The sequence below is a fragment of the Heterodontus francisci genome, chromosome 1 (genome assembly GCF_036365525.1).
Source record: "Heterodontus francisci isolate sHetFra1 chromosome 1, sHetFra1.hap1, whole genome shotgun sequence".
Lineage (NCBI taxonomy): Eukaryota > Metazoa > Chordata > Chondrichthyes > Heterodontiformes > Heterodontidae > Heterodontus > Heterodontus francisci.
The window spans coordinates 154,209,598-154,236,320 of NC_090371.1; the positions used below are offsets into that span (position 1 = coordinate 154,209,598).

The 26,723-nt window shown below is 41.9% G+C and overlaps 1 protein-coding gene across 1 annotated transcript in view; it reads left to right on the forward strand.

Moving 5' to 3' along the window:
• Positions 1-26,723, forward strand: part of adgra3 (adhesion G protein-coupled receptor A3) — a 235,787-nt gene that overhangs the window by 78,909 nt on the left and 130,155 nt on the right. The window contains exon 2 of the mRNA XM_068037542.1: positions 4,271-4,342. Within this exon, the coding sequence (XP_067893643.1) occupies positions 4,271-4,342 (72 nt within the window). The remainder of the gene's footprint in view (positions 1-4,270; positions 4,343-26,723) is intronic.

The window sequence follows — 26,723 nt, forward strand, 5'->3', positions numbered from 1 at the left end:
TTGTTCTAAATGAAATAAAAGGAGAAATTGAGTTGGGTAAAGCAATAGTAGCTGGGGGAGAAATTTTAATTGCATAATCTTGGCAACAGGCCTCTCAGGCTGCCAAGAGCCAGCACAAAGTTAAATGTTTAAAAAAAAACTTTTAACTAAATAAACTCTGGTGAAACTGAAGAGAGAAAATAAATCAGCAAAGTTAGTGAAGAAACAATGCAATCTGGCATTGCAGACTGAAAGGAAATAAATAAGGAAAGCTAGTGGGGAAGATCTCGAGAGTAAATGACAGCTGCTGGTTTCTGGGGCAATGGGAAGATGTAGAAAATGGTGCAAGCATATGGGCCAATGGAGTTCTTGTGCTCGTTGCCAATGGTAGCGGGTAAGTACCACTGGTAGCCTTGTCAATAGAGGTGGCTTGCCTGGCAGCTGGGAATGATGCAATTAGGAAAACAAAAAAATTTTGAAAATAGGGAATGGATAAATTAAATTGGGGCCTTCTCCAGCTGTGAGTATTAATTGGCAGCTTCTGGGCTTCTCAAACAGGGATTGTCTCTCGAGTAGTAAGTTTCTTGGGTAGTAAGAAATACCATGGGTTATCAAAGTTGAAAAGAAATAAATCAGTGGAAAACAAGTTGGAGAAAGAATGAAACAAAGTTGGAAAAGCAATGTAATTGTAGGTGGAAAAGAAAGCTGGGAAATAATCAATTATGTTCAAATACATAGGTGTCACAATAATTGATATGACACTTTTAGATGGTGTTGTCAGGTAAAGTTACATGGTGGCTAATTTGTGTAGGATCGGTGTAGTGTTATGTGTCTGCATGACTGCTGTGTGGTTCTGTGACCTGAGCAAATTAACATCAAGGGCCAGCGCAGGTATGCTTTTCAGCAAATTTGGAAAATTGAGCCCTCAGAACTTTTTATTTTAAGTACTGAACCAGTGAAACTTAACCAAATTGAGGCAGTTACAATTTGTAAAAATAAAAATTGACCTGTTGGTGCTGAAGAAATTGGGCTGCCCCGAGATCTTCTAAACATTGAAAAAGTGGATACCTGCCTAAAGCTTTTAATAATGGAGTTCTTGCTTTCTGAAAAGTTAACATTTAAACAGTGGCTCCACCAAGTGGTGAATTCTCAGAATTGAGACATGAATGAATCTGAATAATATGTACAGCATAAAAATGTGTTGTCAAAGTGGTTTAGAAAAACTGGTAGCACATAAATCAAATCTTTTAATCTAGGTAGCAATTTTCTTTCCTCCTCCTCCTTGAAGCACTGTAGCAGCCTACCAAACTTACCCTCAAATCAGTTGTTGTGCACATTCACCATCATCCACGCACTTTTCCAACCCCTATCAGTAATCATCTTTAGCAGACCTTTATCCTTTTTCGTACACTTGCCACTGGTGTACTCTTGTCCCCAACAATGAGGCCCAATGTTCTGGCAACCCCACTGAGGCATTTTGCCACTCTCCAACTGAGGCACCTTTCCAAACTCTCTACCTGCCCCATTGTTCAAGTTTTTACAACTTATTTTTCACACAGTCCTTTTCAACCCCCATTGAAGTGCCTCTTCCTACCTAATTAAAACATTTTTCCCCCAGCAATCAGCCACTGTTCCATGCTCTCGACTGCCACCCCAATGAGGGGAGATGCCCCATGACTGAGGCATGTGGCCATTCCTGTCCCACTAAAGCACATCCAACCCTCTTGGACACCTTCCCACCCTGCACCCACTGGCATCCCCCTAGTTCTAACCCTCATCTTAACCCCTGCTCTGGTCCTCCACATCTTTTTTTTCTCTGCCTCTTCCACCTCCCTATCTCTCTTATCTCTCCTTCCTTCCACTCCACCCTCTCCTCCACTTTTCCCCTTTCCTCCTCCTTATCTCTTCCTCTCTCTTCTTCCTTCACTCTCTTTCCTTCTCCTTATCCACCTCCTCTCCTCTGCTCCCCCATTGAAAGTTGACTTCAGACTCCAAGAAGTCTCATGGCATCAGGTCAAACATAACCAAGGAAACCTCCTACTGATTACCATCTACACCCTTTCTCAATTGATAAATCAGTGTTCCTCCATGTTGAACATCACTTGGGAAAGAGCACTGAGGGTAGGAAGGGCACAGAATGTACTTGGGTGGGAGACTTCATGTTCATTTAAGAGTGCCTCGGTTGCACCATTACTGACTGTTCTGGATGAGTCCTGAAGGATGTAGCTGCAGCAGGTAGTGAGAGAACCAACACAAGGGAAAAATATACTTGACCAATCTACCTGTTGCAGTGCAGGTAGGAGTGACTGTTCTTAACATCAAGGCAGCATTTGAATGAGTGTGGCATCAAGGAACCCTCGTAAAATTCTAAGTCCATGGTGATCAGGGGGAAACATTTCACTGGCTGCAGTTATACCTAAAGCAAGACAGTTGTGATTGTTGGAGGCCAATCTTCTCAGCCCCAGGACATTATTGCATGAGTTCCTCAGGGCAGTGCCCTAGGTTCAGCCATCTTTAGTTGCTTCATCAAACCTTCTCTCCACCATAAGGTCAGAAGTGAGATATTTGCCAGTGATGATGATTATTGTTGAATTCCCCCACCATCAACATACTCCAGTTCAGAAACTTAGTTGGACCAGCCACATAACTACTGTAGCTATGAGAGCAGGTCAGAGACTGGGAATTGTGCAGCAAGTGATTCATCACCTGACTCCCCAAAGCCCTTCCACCATCCACAAGACACAAATCAGGAGTATGATGGAATACTTCGCACTTGCCTGAATGAGTGCAGCTCCAACAACATTCAAGAAGCTCGACACTATTCAGGACAAAGCAGCCCACTTGATTGGCACCTCATACACCACCTGAAACATTCCATCCCTTCCATCACCAGTACACCTTGGTTGCAATGTGTACCATCTGCAAGACGTACTGTAGCAACTTGCCAAGGCTTTTTCAACAGCACCTCCTAAACTGGGTCAAAATCCTGGAATTCCCTATCTAATAGCACTCTGGGAGTACCTTCTCCACACATATTGAAGCAATTCAAGAAGAATTCACCATCTCTTTTTCGAGGGCAGTTGGTAATAGGCAATAAATACTGACCTTGCCAGCAAGGTCCACATCCTGTGAATGAAAAAAAAGTATGTAATTAATTAAAGCTTTTCTCCAGTGGTATGAAAAATGTGGATTAAGCAGAAGAAAATGTGAGATTTAATTAAAATCAAGAGTGTGGAATAAAGTTGGGATAGAATGGTGATTGAAAAGTTTTCTTAAGGATGGGGGGGGGAGGTGTTGCAGTGACTTACTGCAAATTAAGCAGAATTGGTGAAATGGAAATTTATGGAAGTAGATCAGGCTCAGATTGTGGAGGAAACAGTGTGAAACTGGCAGTAGAGAAGGCAAAATCAGTGTTAGCAGAACAGTTCATAGGTTGGAGAGGTAATGGGTAGGAACACTGTTATGGCACTATATAGGAAGTAGGCCTTGGAGTCCCAGGTATAGCTGGAAGGTTTGTGCCAACAATAAGTGGTGCAGTGTTAGGAGTTTTCCTGGAGTGTGTCCATGGGAATCTGAGCAGGGTAAAGGCAGGTCTGAGATGGTAAGAGATGAGATTTGCTAAGGGGAGAGTAAGACTGCAGCACCAATGGAAGCAGAACCAGGGCTGGAATTTATATGACAACAGGGCAGAGTTGAGTTGAACAAGAAATGGGGCGTAAGACCGTGCCAGTATAGAGAATAGTCCTCTGGGCTCGGGGCCTAATTGTCAACATTCAGAGTGTAGCAGAATCAAGTAACAGATGGCAGAAACGCTTTGATTGTAATTTTAAAAAACTTTTAGTAAATAGTACATTTAATTTAGTCTAATTGTAAAGTAGCTTGTAGAAAATGTACTGGTAGAAAACAGTTTCAAATAGCACAATAGTATTGCATTCACATACAAACTCAGATAAGGTTGAAGATTGCAGTTGCCTCTTACAAACTGTGTTGCAATGTGATAAGAGTATTTATGTGACGGGATCAGGGAGTTGGAACAATGCCACTACTTTCCGGAGGCCTGCAATTAATAGTGTGACAGGAAATGCTGATAGAGGTTTTAGCCCTTATCGAAAATGTTTCCATTACAAATTTTGACACAAAGTGTGACTGAAAATTGAGACACAAGAAGTAAGGTTAATGTGACCATGAAGTGCATGCCATATAGCAGGCTGTGAAGTTTGTAACACTCTCTGGAATCAGTGGATGGTATTGGTTTTTATTTCAATTTTTGATTTATTTTTTTTTTGGACAGGATCCTGAGCAGCAATAAATTAACAGAGTTGAAGAATCATTCATTTGTTGGACAGATATACCTGGAAAGATTGTAAGTATCAACATTTTTCATTTCGCAATCAAGTAAATCTATAAACAAACTTGTTCCACCATCAGGAGTATGTCCTTGATGTGACTTCTCAGTGCTACAAGCTATCAAATGAAAAATGTGGATAAAGTTGATTAGTGCTTGGAGTGAAATGAATTTAGATAGCAGCATTAGCTCTGGTGGTGCAACAAAATCTCAATAGATACCAACAAAGTGGATAAAGGACAGTAATGTGCATTAACACTGCTACCTCCTGGACTTGTTAGAACAGGGTCATCTACAACCCACTCTATTCAGTAAACTTCACAAAGTACAATAGCATGTATATCGCATACAGCAATGCATTGTGAAGATCAAGTACCAGTTTATTTTTTTTTAAAAAGTAAGATAGGTACATAAAATAATGCAGGAAGATTGTTTTGCTTTTATTGAAGGCATTAAGCAGTGCTATTGCAGTACTTATAAATGGCAAATAAATGAATCATTAAATAAGGTGAGGTGGTAGTACATGGCACCTCACAAAATTGCTCCCTTGCTGACTCCCATTGCAGCCTTCCACATCTACTGCCATCTGTTGCCAACCTGATATTGGAGCTGTCTCACTCTTCACTTCTCATTGCTACCGTGCTCAGTGCACTGTCTGCTGTAAATTCTAGCCAGTCCATAATGACTGGAACACAAGAAATAGGAGCACAAGTAGACCATATGGCCCATCGAAACTGCTCCGCCATTCAATACAATCATGGCTGATCTTGGGCTTCAATTCCGCTTTCCTGCCCGCTCCCCATATCCCTTGATTCTCCGTGAGACCAAAAGTCTATCTATCTCAACCTTAAATGTATTCAATGATGAAGCATCCACAATCTCTCGAGTTGAGAATTCCAAAGATTCACAACCCTTTGAGTATAGTAATTTCTCCTCTTCTCAGTCCTGAATGATTGGCCCCTTATCCTGAGACTGTGCCCCCGCGTTTCAGATTCGCCGAGCAGTGGAAACAATCTCCTCCGCTTCTACCCTATCAAGCCCTTTCAAAATCTTGTATGTCTCAATTAGATCGTCTCTTAGTCTTCTAAACTCCAGAGAATATAGGCCCACTATATACTGTCTGTTCCATTTTGCTGGGCTTTTCTTGTATTGTTCCAGCAGTCTGACCTCACCAACCACGAACCCCGCACTAGGCGGCTAGCTAATAAGTTCACTCTTGAACTTAATACTTCCAGTGCTTGGTCGACAACCAGGACCAGCATATTCCTATCCTCTGATTGAATTGACATTTGACTGATCATCACAAGTATCCAAGACCGCGACTTGGTTCACTTTTTCTGTTAGTCCGCCTGCCTCAAATATACATCAGTGCCTGTGCTCAACAGGATACCATTCCATTACCACTCCTGCTGCCTGTTTGTTTCACTTTACTGTCTCTGACCTTGCTAATACTTAGGCCTGCTCCAATTTGCTGTTCCTACACTCTCAGCCTTTGTGCTTGCTTCCCCTCTTAACGTGTGCTCAGTCATGATTAAGTCCGCCCAAACCCTGACCGTGGAAAGAAACTGATTCTCAAAAGGAGTGAATAAGTTTTGAGCACAACCCTAATATTGATTGATATTTACAATATGCTTCCACTTCAGCACATGCATAACTTTATACAGTTTATTCTGGGTACAGTGAAATTGGATATGCACCCGAAATAAATGCCAAAACTTGTAAATCTATTAGCAACCTGTTAAATGTGCCAACCAAGTGATTTGCAACTAATTGTCAAACCTCCAGGTCACTGATATGTCACGTGCTTTCTGCATTCTAACTATAGTTCTGAGCATCTTAGTTCATTCATTAATAGAAGGAAAATTCTTCCATTTTAATTGTCCTTTCATAATATTTCACGCACTACAGTATAAGACAGCCAATTGAAGCTGGCATATTGGAGAGACTTTCTGGGCTGGGAAATCTACTTATCCGCTGTTGCTTCAATCGAAGAGACATGTAAACACCAGATATCCTGTTTTTCTGTGGCTCAGCTATTGAAATTACAGCAGCCAGGTGGGAGTACCCTTGAGGAAACTCAGCTGCATTATCTCTTGTATTTGATTTGTCTCTCGCAATTCTTGGGTGAAACTCTGAAAACTAGATGAAGGCGGATGTGAAACTTTTGCACTCTTCTCAATACTAATGAAGTTAAATACTAATGAGTTTTGGCCCCTTTTGTGTAAGTCTTGTTTAAGAGTGTGAGAGGAATGGGTAGAAATACTATGAATTGGGGAAAACTTTAGAGATACTGTTACAAGTTTACTTAAACTTCTGTTATGTTTTCAAATCTGTTTGGTTTGTGCTAAAGTATGAAAAAAAATTACATTTGAAAAATAAATTCTAAAATTTGAAGACACCACAATAGCTACAGGACATATGGAAGTCTTGGCCATTGGCAATATGGAGAGTGACTGCAGCAGAATGTAGGGGTGTTATATTTAACTGACTTGAAGCAATCTTCATGTTACAGTGGTATGAGGCATGATTGTACCAAATTGTTAAAAGTTTCTTCCAAATCGACCTCAAATTGATGAGTTGTGCAGAGGCCTAATTCCAGATAACTGTCATTCATGCCCATTTGCATACATAGTCAGAACAACAAACATTCATTACATTGGGCTTCGAATGTAGAAAAAAACATCCCCAGGTCTACAAGGAAAAAATGGATATTAGGAAGGGTGACCAAAATCTTAGTCAAAGAACTATGTTTAAACAGGCTCAAATGAAGGGGAGGAGAAGAGTTCAGGAATGGAATTCAAGAATGCGGGGCTGAATTTTATAAGCACGCCACACACTTTTGGTGGTGAGCTTGAAAGAAGGCGCGGCACATGCACAACTTGTGCCTGGCTGAGCCCCCACAATATTTTGTGCGGGGATTCATTTAAATGGAGGGGGCGAACAGCCGCCCCTGATGACATAGAGGGGGACAGCTGCTCCATCCCTGGCAATGGCATCCAGCGCCATTTTTAAAGGGTTTCAAGCCCTTCAGCCGATTTGACATTTTTAAAGAGACGTTGCTTTAACATAGATTGTAAGAAATTCAGTAAAGGCAGAAAGCCCCTCTACCAACCCCCCCTAGTGACCACATACTTTATTTTTGGCCATTTTTCACCAAACAAAACTTTATTTCCAAGCCGAACTTCCCCCCTCTAACTTAGTTACCTTTGCGATTCAACCCCTTCCCACCATCCCTTCAGCCAATGGAAACCGTTTTATCCGTTCTCCCCCACCCCATCCCTGCCTTGAAAATTTCACTCCTCCCCACTCCTCACCTGTCTCGTGCCTTGGATCCCAGAATGGAGATCTGACGACACGGGAGTTCCGGCCAGAATATCGGCATGGGAGGGCCGTCGGGCCAAGGCAAGTTTATTTTACATTTATTTTAATTCATTTTAATATTTAAATTAAGGCGCCGCAGGGGGGCCCCACTGAGGCCTCTCCACCACCAGTGAAAAGCAGCGGGACTTTCCCAGCATCATGGCGGGCGTCTCCCGGAAGAATTTTTCGCTCCCTGCCACGACCCCCGACATCAGAGGGTTGGTAAAATTAAGCCCATGGAGCCTATGTGGCTAATGACATGGTTCACAGTGGTGAGGGTGAGAAAGGGCAGGATGCAGAAGAATCAGAGGGATGGAGAGTTTGGCGAGTGGAGTTTGTCGAGCTGGAAGAGTTTATAGCGACGGGGAAGAATGAGGCTATGAAGGGATTTAAACACTGGGATGAGAATTTTCAATTTGATGTACGTACAAACAGAAGTAGGCCATTTGGCCCCTCAAGCCCACTCCGCCATTCAGTAATTTCATGTTTGTGTCTCAATTGCCACACTCCCATCTATCCCCCATAACCTTTAATTCCCTTGCTTAGCACGAATCTATCTATCTCTGCCTTAAAAAATATTCATTCACCCCACCTCCACCACCTTCTGAGGCAAAGTGTTCCAAAGTTGCACAACCCTCAGAGAAAAGAATTCTCCTCATCTCTGCCTTAAAAGGGTGACCCCTAATTTTAAAACAGTGCCCCCTAGTTCTGGACTCACCCACAATAGCAAACATCCTCTCCACATCCACCATGTCAAGACCATTCAGGATCTTGTATACTTCAATCAAGTCTCCCTTCACTCTTCTAAACTCCAGTGAAAACTAGCTTAGTCTGTCCAACCTTTCCTCATAAGAGAACCCGTTCATACCAGGTATCAATCTAGTAAACCTCCTCTGAACCGCCTCCAATGCACTTACATCCTTCCATAAATAAGGAGACCAAAACGGCATGTGTTCGAGATGTGGTCTCCCCAATGCCCCGTATAACTGAAGCATAACATCCTTACGTTTATTTTCAATTCCTCTAATAATAAAGGATAGCATTCCTGTTACAACCAGGTGAGAGGGGTCTAGGAGTTCCCTCTCAGCCTTTGCCTGGTATAACTGTAACAGGGTTTAATTTTTTTTTTAAAAACATGGTGTTTTAGCTCCCCTTAGTGAATCCTTGTTCACCACTTTCCAATTGTAAGGCAAAGAAATCAATTCAGACAGGTTTTCTTATATTTTAAACAAGAAAGGTAGAAGTTTATTAATCTTAAACTCTAATGCAGTTACCGACTACGAATATGCAACACGACCACGTTAGCATGCATACGTGATAAGCGCACACAGATAGAGACAGATAAGTAGGAAAAACAGGAAATGTTTGAGGCAATATCTGGTAGTTACCGTCCTTTAAGTTCAATGTGGAGTCTTTGGTTGCCGGTCAGTCCTGCTGTTCGTTGGGGCCCAGTACATGCTTCAACTTGTTTCGAGGTCGGAGTCTTTTCCCTCTTGAGGTTTACGTGTCTTCCGTGGGTCTGGTGGCTTGGGAGAAAGCGAGAGAGAGAAGGAGGCTTCCTTGCTCCAGGTTCCAGTTCAAAACTGCCTTCTGCCTCTTTCTCTGTGGCACAGTTCAACAAACCCAGCAGGTTAGTCACATGACTGGCTGGTTTGACAACTTCTGTTTGTGGATTCTGCCATCTTAGCAGTCATCCTGGAGTGTGAGCTTCCTCACCTTCAATTCCTGGTGATCAAAGTCCATTTTGGGTTAAGTGGACCAGGAAATAGTCCTTTGTCTCTCTAAGAACTATCATTATGCAAATGTGTTTCCAACCAAGAGTCTGGTGATTTTTTTTTTTAACAAGTCCTTTCTTCACTCCAGCAACAGTTTAAAATCAATGTTCATATGACAAAATTAATATACCTCATTCTTGGCAGGTGGGGGTCTGCATGACAATTCCATTAGCCTTCATAAGATAAGCCTTTCACCCCCAGGAATTAGTAGGAAGATGATGAAGGAAGATATTTTCCCATACACACACATGAGCTGGCAATTTACTTGGAGTTGCTCTGGTTCCACTATCATAATTTCACTTCCCACCTCCAGTGTATACATTTTTAAAATCTGTTTATATTTTTATTTTGAAATTTAGTTAACAGGTGAGTTAGTTAATTTGCCTTTTCCTCATCTCCCCCCACCCCCACCCTCCCCCTTTCCATTGCTTCTTCTGAAAATGTCGATTTCCTGTCAGTTTATAGTTCCATAGGTCTCTGGTACTTTGCCAATATGGCCATTATTCATGCATGATCCTCGATGGTGAGCATTAGCAGATTATTTGATGTAGAGACATCAAAACCAAGCTGCCCTCACAAGCAGCCGTAGAAGTCACTTACACCAGGAATTATGAAACAGTAATCAGGAAAGGAATTCTCTTCCAAAACCAAGGGGCACTGAGTCCAACTGTAGGGGCATGACTTCAATCCAACTGAAATCACTTAAATCTGGGGAGTGAACCTGGGATCTCTCTGGTCCAAAGGCACTATTCAGTACCTTAATTAGTTGAGCATTTAGGATTGTTCATGTTACGAAAGTGATTTTTAGTTCACTTCATCCAAGGAAAGATTTTCCAGTAGTTTACCAGATGTTTAGAAGCTTAAAGATTTGAGCTAAGAAATGAGAGTAGAGAATATTGTTGAATATATATTGGCCCTGTTTAACACTGTGGCATCTGTTTTTTTTCTAGAACTAACTCAGAATGCTGAGCTTACAGTTATTTATATTATCATAGTACTCATTTGGATATTTAGGTCATAGAGGGAACTTCAATCTCACTATTACAAACTCTTGCTCTGAACATTTAAGTGATTAAGGTGGGAAACTTTTTAACATGGAGAATATGGTTAACGTACTCCTGGATTTCACATTGGGCACAAATTTGGGAAGATTCTTTTCTTCCTGGCTGAATTATGAGTATATGATTTGTGATGGAGTATGCAGGAAATAATTTGTTTCCTCTATGCAGTGCTGTTCATAGAATTCCTAATGCAACTATAATACTCCAGCATAACCTGACTAATTAGAGGTGCCTCCAACATGAAGATAAAGAAAATGTTGGTTATCTCAGGAAAAGTACTATTTGTACTGTTAAGAATTTGTATCTGCTGCAGTTACCTTTTCTGCTTCATTGGTGTCAGCTGCTCCCTTAAGTAGTCTGTGCACCTTGTTTTTGTTGAATTTGGTATACACTGCTCTATATCGACCAATACTATAGCAGGAAACAGTTATATTTCTTCCAATGACTTGAACTGGATATCAGGTGGCTTTTGCACATGCTTCTACAATCACTGCAGGCAGACCAAATTAATGCCAGATGAAATGATCTGAATTTACATTGGGGATACATCAATCCTCATGACGCATAGTAAAGAGCACTCTAGAGGGTCCTTTTATTGGATTTTTATTATAAACAAATGCTAAGATGAAGTAAGGGAGGAAATTGCAGAGGCACTGGCATTAATCTTCCAGTGCTCCTTAGCTACAGTGGTAGTGCCAGAGAAATGGAGAATTGCAATCGTTACACCCTTGTTCAAAAAAGGGTGTAAGGAAAAGCCCAGCAACTACAGGCCAGTTGGTCACTTGGTGGGAAAGCTTTTAGAAATGATAATTTGGGACAAAGTTAATAGTCACTTGGACACATCTGGACTAATTAAGGAAAGTCAACGAGGATTTGTGAAGAGCAAATAGTGTTTAACTAACTTGTTTGAGTTTTGTTTAGTGAGGTAACAGAGTGGTTTGATGAGGATAATGCAGTTGATGTGGTGTACATGGACTTCCAAAAAGCATTTGACAGTGCTACATTACAGGCTTGTCAGCAAAGTTAGAGCCCATGGAATAAAAGGGACAGGAACAGCATGAATATGAAATTGGCTGAGAGACAGGAAACAGAGAGTAGTTGTGAAAGGTTGTTTTTTGGACTGGAGGAAGTTATAAAGTGGAATTCCACAGGGGGTCATGTTAGAACCACTGCTTTTCTTGATTTATATTGCTGACCTAGACTTGGGCGTACAGGGCACAATTTCAAAATTTACGGCTGACACAAAACTTGGCAGTATTGTGAACTGCGAGGAGGATAGTGATAAACTTCAAGAGGACATAGACAGGCTGGTGGAATGGGCGGACAAGTGGAAGTTGAAATTTAATGCAAAGAAGTATGATGTGATCCATTTGGTAGGAAAACGAGGAGAAGCAATAAAAAATTAAAGGGGGTGCAGGAGCAGAGGGACAAATCCCAGGAAAAGTACTACAAATCATTGAAGATGGCAGGGTAGGTTGAGAAAGTGGTTAATAAAGCATACAGGATCCTGGGCTTTATAAATAGGGACATAAATGTACAAAAACACGGAAGTTATGATAAACCTGTATAATACACTAGTTCAGCCTCAACTAGAGTATTGTGTCAAATTCTGGGCGCCACACTTTAGGAAAGATGTAAAGGCATTAGAGAGGGGGCAGAGAAGATTCACGAGAATGGTTCCAGGCATCAGTTGGAGAAGCTGAGGCTGTTCTGCTTGGAGAAGAGAAGATAAAGAGATTTGATAGAGTGTTCATAATCATGAGAGGTCTGGATAGAGTAGTTGGGGAGAGACTGTTCCCATTGGCGGAAGGGTCCAAAACCAGAGGACTTCGATTTAAGGTGATTGGCAAAAGAAGCAACGGCGACATGATAAAAACTTTTTTAACGCAGCGAGTGGTTAGGACCTGGAATGCTGTGTCTGAGAGTGTGGTGGAGGCAGATTCAATCAAGGCATTCAAAAGAGAATTGGACAAGCACCTGAAGAGAAAATTGCAAGGCTACAGGAAAAGGCAGGTGATTGGGACAAGGTGAGTTGCTCTTGCAGCGAGCTGGCACAAAACGACAGGCTGAATGGCCTCCTTCTGTGCTGTAACCATTCTGTGATTCTATAAGTGAGATTCAAATAGTTCGAACTGCTTTATTCCACAGTAAGCTGATCATGTAGTGCAACAACGATGATCAGCTTCACTTAGTTAAATTGGTAAAGAATATGGCATTTTTCATATCCATAGGTCATCCCAAAGCACATCGTAACCAAGTAACTGTTGTTGAAATACAGTCACTTTTGCTATATAGGCAAATGCAGAAATAACTTGGCCCCCAACACTGTTCCACACATGGCAGAGACAAATGAGTTACTGTTTTTTGTGGTGGTTGAGAGAGGAATGTTTACCAGGACACCATGAGAATTTCCCTTTGCTTCATATAGTGTCATGGGATCTTTAACATACATGTGAGAAAACAGACTAATTTAACAGCTCACCTGAAAGATTGCACCTCTGACAATGCAGCATTCCTTCAGTACTATACTGAGTTATCAGCTTGGATTATGTGCTCAAGTATCTTGAGTGGGAATTGAACAAAATAATACTGACTGAGGTAAAAGTGCTACTATTAAGCCAATGCTCATCTTTGTGAAATGATATGAAAATAACATATGCTGTGATCTCCCACCTCACTGGGTGATCTCCCACCTCACTGGGTGATCTAACCTAAATAGAATAAATAGAGTATTCTGCCCTATACTTGAGGGAAGAACTTCCTCTCCTTGCCGCCTCTGATCTTTTTACTTGACCCACCGTATTTTGTTGCCTCACTACCTTCTGTTTTCACTGTTTGTATTTTTTAAAGATCTGACTAGTATCAATTTTTTAGTCAAAACTGACTTTTCCCATCTCCCCCCCCCCCCCCCCCCCCCCCCCCCCACGCAAACCAATTGGCTGAACTTGGAAATAGTCCCAACTGAGTTTTTGAAGTATCTTTAATTGTCTTAAGCATTCTGGTTCAGATGCATGTTAGAAATCTAGTGTGCATCTGCCAGCCCTGCCATCCTGTGGATTAAGGCTGCATTTAGCTCAGTCGTAGCACGTTTAACATGTTGCACCATTGTATATCTTTCCCAAAAGTTGATTTTTTTTTTGGTTTAGATTATTCCTTTATGAACATATGACATTGCCTAGCTGGTTCATCAAATCTGTCCCATGCCATGATGGCTGAACCACTATGACTAAACACTTCTTCCCTCCAATCCACCATTGCGGCCATGTAATCTCCAAAATAAAGAAAAACTCAAAGCGAAGAAGGGAAAAAGATACTATGGAAAATTCCTCTCCAACCCCCACAGGCGATCAACACCAGTCCAGGAAATTGCATGGACCAAATGTTCTCTATCAAGACACTTACCTCCTATAGGATGAGATCTCTGACCCAGTCAGGAACTGGTTCAGCTGTCTCTTAAAAGTCATGCAGAAAGTCATCACCCACTACTCCAGTTGACAATATATTCCAGAGGCTCACATGTTTCTGGAGTAAAGAAGAACAGCCTAACATTTAGATAGAACGATTTTTACAGCTGGATCTGAAATGCTAGAAAATTGTTTCTCTCAAAATATTTATGTTAGTACTTGTGGTTCATTGCCACTCAATTCTGAAATATAAACCTTAAACTTAAAATCCATGTGTCATAACTTAGCTACTTTGTTTCTGGAGATTGCCATAGATGCTATCAGTATCCAATTTTCTTGTCACTTACTCATATTGTTTGGCACCATCAGTAACTCTTGTGCAACTGGAACTATCATCTTTAAGTTTGTTATTAATAGTGTGAGCAGCTTGGAGATTCAGAACAGATCTCTGGAGAATCTCACTACTTCCCTCCCCAACGAGGTCTTTACCAGATGTGTTTTAAAAATCTAGATCATGTCTATTTCAAAGCTGCGGGTATGCATTACAGCTGGCAGATCCGAGGGAAGAAAAGCTGCAGCACGGATCTCTCCCATCAGTGACACAACATTTAAGAATATCAATGGGCTATGGCTTACAATGATGGGCATGTTTCCACCTCTGCAGCCTGTGTATCTGATTTCCAACCTCAGCTATGCAACAAAGAATGGCCAAACAGTTTCCATGCATCGTCCTTATAGGTAGAAAGGTTGAGTAATGCCTAGGACCTCACACAGTTTAGTTTGAGAGGAATTGTCAGGTCTGGGAGCATCTTTTCTACCTGATTTTGGATAAGAGTGTGATTCTAGCAGACCAAGAAAAGTAGGGGCAGTAGAGAAAATTCACCCATAGAAGTAATAAATATTTTTTCTGCTAACATACAAACTATAAAATATGCTACGTTTAAAATTTTTAATTGGTGCATTTTAATTAGTCATTCAGGATCATTTGCTGCAAATTCATAATTTTAGTCCCAGCTGATAGGATTTTTAAACTGGCAGAAAAACCTTCTAGAGGGAACTGAGAGTTGCATCATATCACTATTCTGACTCTTTCCTACAGAGTTCCAAAACTATCCCACTACCCCCGTGCTCTCCTGCAGCCCTATTATGTCCTCTGCTTTAAATATTTCTTCAAGTTGGAAGGTGCAGTGATCTCTGCCTCCGTCACTCCCTGTGGCAAAGCATTCTGTTTTCCAACAATCTTCTGTGTATTAAAAAAATTTCCTAACCATTTTCCTCAGTTTCTTGGTGATTATTTCAAGTTGATCACGTATCATCTCTGACATCTCTAACCGAGGAAGCAGTCAAAAATGAAAACAAAAAATGCTAGAAATACTCAACAGGTCAGGCAGCATCTTTGGATATTTCAGAGGAAATAGACTTCACCATATCAAAAAAAGTTCACAATTTAAAAAAGAAACCTCTGTTAAATCTCCTCCCAGCCATCTCCACCCGAGTGGAAGTGATCTCAGAGTTCAAGATTTCCACTTATAACTATATGTTCAATCCCTAGCATCATCTTGTTAACTCTGCTCTGTATGCTCACCATGGTTTTATAATGTCTTATATATGTAATGGTGTGCTCAAAACAGCACAAAGTATTGGTCAGGTCAGTTAGAATACTATGTACTAATTACTTATTTTGCTTTTACTCTGTTACTCTATTTAGGAAAGTTAAAATACTGTTGGCCTTTTTTTTAAAACTACCTGCATTTGTATTCGGGAATTATGTATTTGAAGCCCTTGATCTCTTTGTTCAGCCACTCTTTAGTGTCTTTGCATTGGACACACTCCCTATTCTTTGATTGCTCCACAAAAAACTAGACTTTGCATATTAACTTGTATCTGCCATCTCTCTGCCCATTCTAACCTATTTATGATGACCTGAAGTCTGCTAAGAGCCTTCCAGATTGTTTGTCAAGCCATCTAATTTTGTTTCATCAGCATACTGCAATGTTAAGCTCCCTGTGTTGAAGTCATCTGTAAGCACCAAGAACAAAGGTGGACACAGCACTGACCTGTGGAAAACACCACTTTCACAGCTTCTCCAATCCTATTCACCCTAATCCTGCACTTCATGCTGGTACAACTTTTTTTTTTAAGTGAGCTTCCAGAGAGACATCTTATCAAATGCTTTTCAAAGATCCATAAGCATTGCATATAGATTGGCCAGTTCCTGTGCTGCAGACTCTTTAGTATCATAGAGTCGTTTATGACACAGAAGGAGGCCATTCAGCCCATCGAGTCCATGCCACACTCCTTGGAGCAGTCCAGTTAGTCCAACTCCCCCACTCAATCCCTGTAGCCCTGCAAGTTTATTTCCTTCAAATGGCCATCCAATTTCCTTTTGAAATCATTGCTTTCACTTCCACTACCCTTGTGTGCAGTGAGTTCAGGGTCATTAATACCTGTTGCGTAAACAAGTTGTTACTCATATTCCCCCTGAATCTCTTGCCCAAAACCTTCAACGTGTGCCCCCCTAGTCCTTGCATTGTTACTTAATGGAAACAGTTTTTCCTTGGCTAACTTATCTAAGCCTGTCATAATCTTGTACACTTCTATCAAATCTCCCCTCAATCTCCTTTGCGCCAAAGGAGAACCACCCCAGCTTTTCCAACCTAATCTTGTAACTAAAATCCCTCATCCCTGGAACCATTCTGGAAAATCTCCTCTGTACCCTCTCAAGGACCCATCACATCCTTTCTAAAATGTGGTGACCAAAACTGGGTGCAATACACCAATCAGGGCCTGATCAGAGCTTTATAAAGGTTCAGCATAACTTCCCTGCTTTTGTACTCAATACCTCTATTTATGAAACCCAAGATCCCATGTGCTTTACTAACCACTTTCTCAATATATCCTGCCACTTTCAAAGATCTATGCACGTGCACCCCCAGGTCCCTCTGTTTCTGCACACTCTTTAGAACTGTGCCATTAAGTATATATTGCCTCACCCTATTCCTTTGCCAAAATGCATCACCACACACTTGCCAATATTAAATTCCATCTGCCACCTGTCTGCCCACTCCGCTAGCCGATCTATGTCCTCTTGAGGCGGTTCATATCATCCTCACTGTTTGAAATTCTACTCTCTATTCCAAGATCCAAGTCATTTATATATAGCAAAGGAAAAAGCAGTGGTCCGAGCACTGACCCTTGGGGAACACAACTGTCTACTATCCTCCAGTCTGAAAAACAACTATTTACTACGACTTGCTGTTTTCTGTACTTAAGCCAACTTTTTTATCCAATTGCACACATCCCCTTCTATTCCACGAGCCTCAATTTTGCTAACCAGCCTTTTATGTGGCACTTTGTCAACCGTTTTCTTAAAATCCATATAGACAACATCTATACAGTGGCGCAGTGGTTAGCACCGCAGCCTCACAGCTCCAGCGACCCGGGTTCAATTCTGGGTACTGCCTGTGTGGAGTTTGCAAGTTCTCCCTGTGTCTGCGTGGGTTTCCTCCGGGTGCTCCGGTTTCCTCCCACATGCCAAAAGACTTGCAGGTTGATAGGTTAATTGGCCATTACAAATTGCCCCTAGTGTAGGTAGGTGGTAGGGAAATATAGGGACAGGTGGGGATGTGGTAGGAATATGGAATTAGTGTAGGATTAGTATAAATGGGTGGTTGATGGTCGGCACAGACTCGGTGGGCTGAAGGGCCTGTTTCAGTGCTGTATCTCTAAACTAAACTAAACTAAACTTGCAGGTGATAGGTAAATTGGCCATTGTAAATTGCCCCTTGTGTAGGGAGGTGATAGGGAATATGGGATTACTGTAGGGTTAGTAAAAATGCGTGGTTGTTGGTCGGCACAGACTCGGTGGGCCGAAGGGCCTGTTTCAGTGCTGTATCTCTAAATAAAAAAAAAATCCTCTGCATTGCCTTCATCAACCTTCTCTGTACTTTATCAAAAAATTCATTTAGGTTAGTCAAGTATGATATCTCCCTTTTACAAATCTTTCGGCACAGTGGCGCAGTGGTTAGCACCGCAGCCGCACAGCTCCAGGGACCTGGGTTCAATTCTGGGTACTGCCTGTGTGGAGTTTGCAAGTTCTCCCTGTGACCGCGTGGGTTTTCGCCGGGTGCTCCGGTTTCCTCCCACAGCCAAAGACTTGCAGGTGATCGGTAAATTGGCCATTGTAAATTGCCCCTAGTGTAGGTAGGTGGTAGGGAATATGGGATTACTGTAGGGTTAGTAAAAATGCGTGGTTGTTGGTCGGCACAGACTCGGTGGGCCGAAGGGCCTGCTTCAGTGCTATATCTCTAAATAAATAAAAAACTGGTCTGTGCCTATGTTTATGCTTCACATAAGCCTTCTCCCACCCCTCTTCAGCTAACCCTTCTGTTCCTTTCTCCCTTATGTGCCTATCTAGCTTCCCCATGAATGCATTTATGCTCTTCGCCTCAATTACTATTTGTGGTGGCGATTCTTACCACTCTTTGAGTAAAGTGTGTCCTAAATTCCTCCTGGATTTATTGCTGATTATCTTATTTCTGACATCTAGCTTTGGATTTCCCACACTGGTAACATCTTCTCTACATCTAGCTTATCAAACCTCCTTCATGATTTTAAAGACCTCTATTAAGTCACTTCTCAGCCTTCTCTTTTCCAGAGAAAAGAGGCCTAGCCTCTTCAACTTTCCTGATAAGTAAATCCTCTCACTTCTCGTATAGTATTTGCATTGACCTGAAATGAAGTCCAAATGCCCATTGTTTGTTCAACCAGGACCTGATGTTTAACCTCTGGAATGCGTACCTTAAATCTAAAATGGAACTACTGCTCTTTTTATTCTCCAATCAGTCATTTGTTACAAAAGAAACTATTAAATTTGTCAAACAAGACTTGCTTTTGCCAAATCCTATGAATTTTTAAACACTCACTAATTTAATTTCAAATTAAGGATTTTAAGGTTCTGCTACTAGTGACTTTGGACTAACTAATTTATTATATAACAGCTGTTATATGAACTACTCTCCAGTCTCATTGCAAAACTTACACTTTTAAGAAAAACTAAAAAATTGAGGCCATGACCTCTGCTATCACTTTTCCCAGAACTAAATCAAGTAATGTTTCTTTCATTATTAGATTAGAAACAAACTGATCCAGGAAGCAGTTCTGAATAAATTACAAAAAATGTTCCCAACTGCTTAATCTGTTGAGTGTTCCATCATTTTGTTTTTATTTTGTTTTATTGTTCATAGTAATTATACACACTACTGAGTCAGCGGCGCTTGAGATGGTATTGTAAATAGTATGCTGGGATTAAGGAAATTAGCCGAAACTTGACTGACTACTTTTTAGTTTCTTCACTTCAATGGGGCATGGCAAATCACTAACACTGAAAGTGATTTGATGCTGCTTTACATGCTTTCCTTGAAAAGCCAAAAAAACAGAAAAGGTGGTTCACAAAGTATCATTAAATTAACTATTTAACATATCACCAATACTGCAGTTGTCTATAAGATTTTGTTTTGAAAGCCAGTGCTGTTTATTCAGGTAATAATTGGGATCTTCCCTTAAGAAGTTCAGGAGACAGGAGATTTCATTCTTTGTATCATGATATGGTTACTTGTCTGTACTGTGTAAACATCAAAGCTTTCTCATCAAAGATTTATCCCTCAATATTGAAGTGAAATGGACAATATTTCAGCCACTGACATATCTCTTCTCCCATCTCCTCTTAATGTGGATGTTATTGTCAAAATCACAACTGCAACCATTCACTGATGTGAAACCTTGTGACTTTACTGTGATCTGTCCTAGGGCACATTTGTTTACAGCAAAAAAATCTGAAGTTTCCTAATTCTAGCTCAATATTTCTGACAACTAATTCATATTTCTATTGAAAATAAAGAAATTAAGTTTCACCAGTACAGTAGTTTTGTGAATTAATCAAGTTACTTTATTTCCTCATTTTTAATCCAGTTGTGCCTAAATAATTTCTGAACATTTCAGATGAGTGGAAGTGTAAAATGCCTCTAGCCGTTGCCTCATTTTGTCATCAGTACCAATCTGACCCATGATATGCTAGATACAGAAACGAGTTAAAATTTACTTGTGTATGTGATAAAGCCAAATATTGTCAATTTATTTTTGTTTATAATGTATTGTGTGTGTTCAGCAACAACTTTCATTTTATATAGTGCCTTTAACATAAAAATCATCTCGAGGTACTTCACAAATTTTAGTTTAGTTTAGTTTAGAGATACAGCACTGAAACAGGCCCTTCGGCCCACCGAGTTTGTGCCGACCATCAACCACCCATTTATACTAATCCTACACTAATCCCATATTCCTACCACATCCCCACCTGTCCCTATATTCCCTACCACCTGCCTATACTAGGGGCAATTTATAATGGCCAATTTACCTACCAACCTGCAAGTCTTTTGGCTTGTGGGAGGAAACCGGAGCACCCGGAGGAAACCCACGCAGACACAGGGAGAACTTGCAAACTCCACACAGGTAGTACCCAGAATTGAACCCGGGTCGCTGGAGCTGTGAGGCTGCAGTGCTAACCACTGCGCCACTATATATTGCCATTCACATAATAAAATGTCTCAAGGTGCTTTATAGTGGGAATGTTAGCCAATAAGAAAGAAATAACTTGAATTTATATCACTATTTTCTTGACCTCCGTATGGCTTACAGTACTTTACAACCAACTAATTTTGAAATATAGTCACTTTAGTAATGTAGGAAATGCGGTAGGTAACTTGCACACAGCAAGGTCCCACAAAGAGCAATAAGGTACATGACCAAAAAATCTGTTTTATTGATTTATTTTTTGTAAAATATGTTTTTAAGGACTTATAGTTGGATTATGGAGTTTGATTCATCTGGAAGCTTGAAGAGATGCTGAACTTTTTTTTTGAAAGAGGTCACCAGAAGACTTCCTGGACTTGGCTTGTAAACAAGCCCTTACTGGAAGGCACCTGTTTTCAGATAAAATACCAGCAGGGATATTTTTGTTTTGACTTGGGGAGATGTTTACAAAGAAGTGACAGGTCAAGATTTATAGAGGTCAGGAGGCTTGACTTCTGGAATATTTTTGGTTTCACTTAGAATTGTTACAAAATACAGTTGGTTTTTGCCTGCCAAGAAAAACCTAGCTCATCTCTCCCTCTTGGAAAGAAATCCTGCATATCCAGTGTGTCAGTCTCCTCTTTCCTCTTGTATTTAAAGAAACCCTGCATATCGAATGTGTGAGAACTGAAACTCCTGTTGCTGCAAGGCCTATCTGAAACCTCTGTTGCTTCATTTTTTGGAAAGCTACCCAAACTGATCTTCAGCATTGCCTAGAAAGAACTGTTCTAGGAAAGTTCCAGTGACAGCCTCTATATGCATTTGGGACGCCAAACCAAAACAAAGGACATCTTTCCCTATCTTCTTTTTTTTTCAAGAATGAGCACGTATTCAGCCTGAATGTGTTTTTCTGGCTTTTGTTTGGTAACAGAGCTCCAAAATCAAATTGCTTTTTATTTTCCTGTGAACCGATGTATGTTGGTGTGTGAGGGGCACGGGTAAAAAAGGAACTGTTATACTTCAATCTGTGTGTTTATGCTTTGCTTCATTACTGGTTGAGACTTGTTTTATAATAAACTGATAATTTTGTTGTTTCTTAAAGAAACCTGATTGGTATGTTTCATATAGAGTATATGATTGACCATATCGGTAAGTAGGAAAACATTTAAATATATGTTGTGACCTGTGGAGAAGTGGAACTAAAATACACAATGCACTCCTCCTGCTTTGGTCGTAACAGTTGTTTAAAGAGATGAATATTGACCAGTGCACTGGGGAGAACTCCCCTGTCCTTCGAGTAGTGCCATGGGATCTTTTACTTCCACCTGAAAATATCGACAGGGCCCTTTCTTTAACATCTCATCTGAAAGACTACACCTCCAACAGTACAGTGATCCCTCAGTACTGCACTAAAGTGTCAGCCTACATTATGTACTCCGTCTCTGGAATGGGATTTGAACCCACAACCTTCTGACTCTGAGGCGAGAGTGCAACCAACTGAATTATGGCTGGCAGAGTTGGAGACAGGCTGCATGCTTCTGAATGAGCGACAGTTTGGACAAGCTGTTGATGAGGGCATTGGAGAAATTGAGCATTGAGATGATGAAGGCATCCCATGGACGAGCATGGGTGGCTGATGTTCTGAAGGGGAAGCATGTGGTCTTCCTGATGGGTGTGGGGTTAAAATTGAGTTCAGAGTCCAATGGAGATTGTGCAACTGAAGGTTCAGATGACCAGCCACCAGAAAGGGAGACGGAATAAAAGTCCGAGATACAAACTTTCTAGCAGAGCTGAAGATCAAGCTTTGGGCTTGTCATTGTTGCACTTCAGAAAGTTTCCATCTATTCAGTACTTGATATAATTTATTCAGTCACACTTCGCGGGAACAACTTGTATTTATATAATACCTTTAAAGTAATAAAACCTCCCAAGGCATGTTGGATACTGGGCCACATACGGCGATATTAGGGCAGGTGACCAAAAGCTCGGTCAAAGAGGTAAGTTTTAAGGAGCATCTTAAAGGAGAAAAGAGAGTTAGCGAGCAGTGGTCATAAAATCAAACGTGAAGAGGTAAGTTGGGTACCATTGATATACATATGGAAGCTGACCTTCCAAATACAGATGATCTTGCAGAAAGCAGCATATAGATGAGGAGTAAAAGAGGGAGTGGAACAAGGATAAAACTTTGGAGCTTACCAGATGTGACAAAATGGACACGAGAGGAGAAGCCATTGACAATGTAAATTGATTTTTTTGGGACACATAGAACGGTGCTGAAGAGGTGGATCACTTAAAAAAAAAATGACGAAGAGATGGATGAAATGCTTAGCCAGGACAAATGCTGCTTGGTTCAAGGAGGGATAAAGCACCACAGCGTTAATTACAAAGGGTTTTGTTGGTGACTGTGGCCAGAGTAGAAACTGGATTAGAGGAACTTGAAATGATGACCGGTGGGTACATAATAAAAAGGAAGAGAAGGCTGGGGATTAGGTGGTTGTTTAAGGGAAGAACGGTACAGAGAAATTGCAATGCCAAGATGTGCTGCATTCTTGAAGCACATTAACATCTGATAACACTGCAGCTCCTGCAGCAGAGAAAGCCATCCCTTCAGGTGCTACTTGGCATTTCAGTGGTAATGGCACCATTTTACCTCCCAACACTCCTGTCAGTTAACTTTGCTTTTTTTTTTCCATTCCCTGTGGTATGTAACTGTTCCAGAGAATTGCAGGTTTGTTAGTTAAATTAAAAAAATTTTAAAATAGATCTGTTGTCCATTCCTTCTATCCCATGGTATTTTACAGATGACGTTTATGACTGCTAGACTATTGATAGGAAATTTGAAGTATTGATTTTTTGTTAGTGTTTTGTTTGTGTTCTCACATAAAGTTTGAATGTTCTTTTCAGATTAACCTGTGTGGTGCTGCATGTGCATATTTTGGATATTGAAGTGATAATTTTATGTTTGGAATACTGGGGGAAAAACAAAAGTTCAGAAGTTTCACTGGTGTAAACTTTGCTCAGTTGATAACTTCTTAGTCTTTGAGTCAGAATGTCATAGGTTCAACCCCCACTCAAGGGCTCGAATTTTATGCCCCCGGTGGAAGCAGGGTGGGGTGGGCTGTAAAACTGTGGGGAGGTGGGATTGCTGTTCCCATCACCTTCCTGCCCAGGTTGCAATTTTACGAGCAGCGGGGTAGGTGTCAAACCGCTCGCCCGCCCAGGGCCAAATGAAGCCCTTAAGTGGCCAATTAATTCCCACTTAAGGGCCTCCTCCTTCCAGTGGTGGATGGGCACTTCGCCAGCTGTGGAGGCTGCCCAGTAATACCTGGTGGCCACCTTGTGGGCCCGAGGGGAGTGCCCTCCTGATCAAGCACCCTCTGTCCCATGGAGGTCTCCCCAGCAGCTCCTGCTTTCCCCTCTGATGCACTCCTGATCAACTCCCACCTTTGTCACCGGGGCCCAGCCGATTGTCCCCAGTGAGGCCTGAAACCCCACTTACTATTTTTGGCCCCAGTGTCCATGATCCTCCTGAAGCTAGGTAATGTCCCAGCAGGGGCCAACGCTCCCGGTGGTGCTGCTGGGACTGAGGAGCTGCCAGCCTCAGAGGGGAAGAAGTCCCGCCCGAGGCCTATTGAGGGCCTGGACCACGTAAAATCTCTGCCTGGCTTCCAGTCCCGGCGGAGTTGGGCTTGCACCTGACTTTTAAGCTGGTGGACGCAGCCTCCACCCCGATGTAAAATTCTGGCCAAGGATTTCACCTTAGCTCGGCTGATACTCCAGTACAGTACTGAGAGACTGCTGCATTACTGGAGTTATCACTTTATGGATTAAGATGTTAAACTGGGGTTCCATCTCTCTGTTTAAGGAAGATGAAAATGTTCCCAAAGTTAATATTCAAAGAAGAGTGGGTAGTTAATAAAATAAGATCAGGGCTTTAACTCCACTTGGCTACCCAATCCCCATATTCCTTGATTTCTTTAGAGTCCAAAATCTGTTGATTTCAACCTTGAATATATGCAACAACTGAGCAGCGCAGCACTCTGGTGTGGAGAATTCCAAAGATTCACAGCACTCTGTGTGAAGAAATTTCTCCTCATCGCAGTCCAAAAATGGCTATCGCCTTATCCTGAGACTATGACCCTTGTTCTAAACTCACCAGCCAGGGGAAACAGCCTGTGAACATCTGCCCTGTCGAGCCCTGTCAGAATCTTATGTTTGATGAAATCACCTCTCATTCTTCTAAAGTCCAGAGCGTATAGGCCCATTCTACTCATTTTTTTTCCCTCATAAGACGGCCCTTTTTTAAAATTTGAGCTTTGCTGGCAAGGCGAGCATTTGTTGCCCATTCCTAATTGAGAAGATAACGATGAGCTGTCTGCTTGAACCGGTGCAGTCCATGTGATGTGGGTACACTCACAGTGCTCTTAGGACTGGAGTTCCAGGTTTTTGATTCAGTGATAGTGAAGGAACGGCGATATATTTCTAAATCAGGATGGTATGTGGCTTGGAGGGAAACTTACAGGTGATGGTGTTCCCATGTGTCTGCTGCTCTTGTTCTTCTAGGTGGTAGAGGCCGCAGATTTGGAAGGTGCTGTCAAGGGAGCCTTGGTGAGTTGCTGCAGTGCATCATGTCGATGACACACACTGCTACCACTGTGCACTGGTGGTGGAGGGACTGAATGTTGAAGGTGGTGGATGGGGTGCCAGTTGAGCGGGTTGCTTTGTGCTGGATGGTGTCGAGCTTCTTGAGGGTTGTTGAAGCTGCAGTCATCCTGGCAAATGGAGAGTATTCCATCACACGCCTGACTTATGCCTTTTCATTGGTGGACAGGTTTTGGGGAGTCAGGAGATGAGTTACTTGCCGCAGGATTCCTCACCTCTGAGCTGCTCTTGTAGCCACAGTATTCATATAGAGTCAGAGAGATACAGCACTGAAACAGGCCCTTCGGCCCACCGAGTCTGTGCTGACCAACAACCACCCATTTATTCTAATCCTACATTTAATCCCATATTCCATACCACATCCCCACCTTCCCTCAATTCTCCTACCACCTACCTACACTAGGGACAATTTACAATGGCCAATTTACCTAACAACTTGCAAGTCTTTGGCTGTGGGAGGAAACCGGAGTACCCGGCAGAAACCCACACAGTCACAGGGAGAACTTGCAAACTCCACACAGGCAGTACCCAGAACTGAACCTAGGTCGCTGGAGCTGTGAGGCTGTGGTGCTAACCACTGCGCCACTGTGCCACCCCGCTGGCTGGTCCAGTTAAATTTCTGGTCAGTGGTAACCCTGAGGATGTTGATGGTGGATTCAGTGATGGTAATACCATTGAAAGATAAGGGGAGGTGGTTAGATTCTTTCTTGTTGGCAATGGTCATTGTCTGGTGCTTGTGTGGTGTGAATGGTACTTGCCGCTTATCAGCTCAAGTCTGAATATTGTCCTGGTCATGCTGCATGGTTTGTTTCAGTATCTGAGGAGTTGTGAATGGTAGTGAACACTGTAATCATCAACTAACATCCCTGCTTCTGACCTTACAATGGAGGGAAGGTCATTGATGAAGTAGCTGAAGATGGTTGGGCCTGGGACACTACCCTGAGGAACCCCCCCCGATTTCCATTGATTTCAACTTTGCTAGGTCACCTTGATGATGCACTCGGTCAAATGCTGCCTTGATGTCAAGGGGGCAGTCACTTGCATCACACATCTGGAATTCAGTTCTTTATCCATTTTGGACCAAAGCTGTAATGAGGTCTGGAGCCAAGTGCCGCTGTCTAAACCCAAACTGGGCATCAGTGAGCAAATTATTGCCAAGTGCTGCTTGTTAGAATTGTCAGTCTCACCTTGATCACTTTTACTGATGATTGAGAGTAGACTGATGGGGTGGTAATTGGCCAGGTTGGATTTGTCCTGCTTTTTGTGGACAGGACATACCTGATCAATTTTCCACATTGTCAGGTAGATGCCTGTGTTGTAGCTGTACTGGAGCAGTTTGGCTAGGGGCGCAGCTAATTCTGGAGTACAAGTCTTCAGTACTACAGCTGGAATGTTGGCAGGGCCCATTGCCTTTGCTGTATCCAGTGCCTTCAGCTGTTCCCTGATATCACATGGAGTGAATGAATTGCCTGAAGACTGGCATCTGTGATGCTGGGGACCTCCAGAAGAGGCTGAGATGGATTATCCACTCGACTCTTACTGAAGATGGCTGCAAATGTTTCAGTCT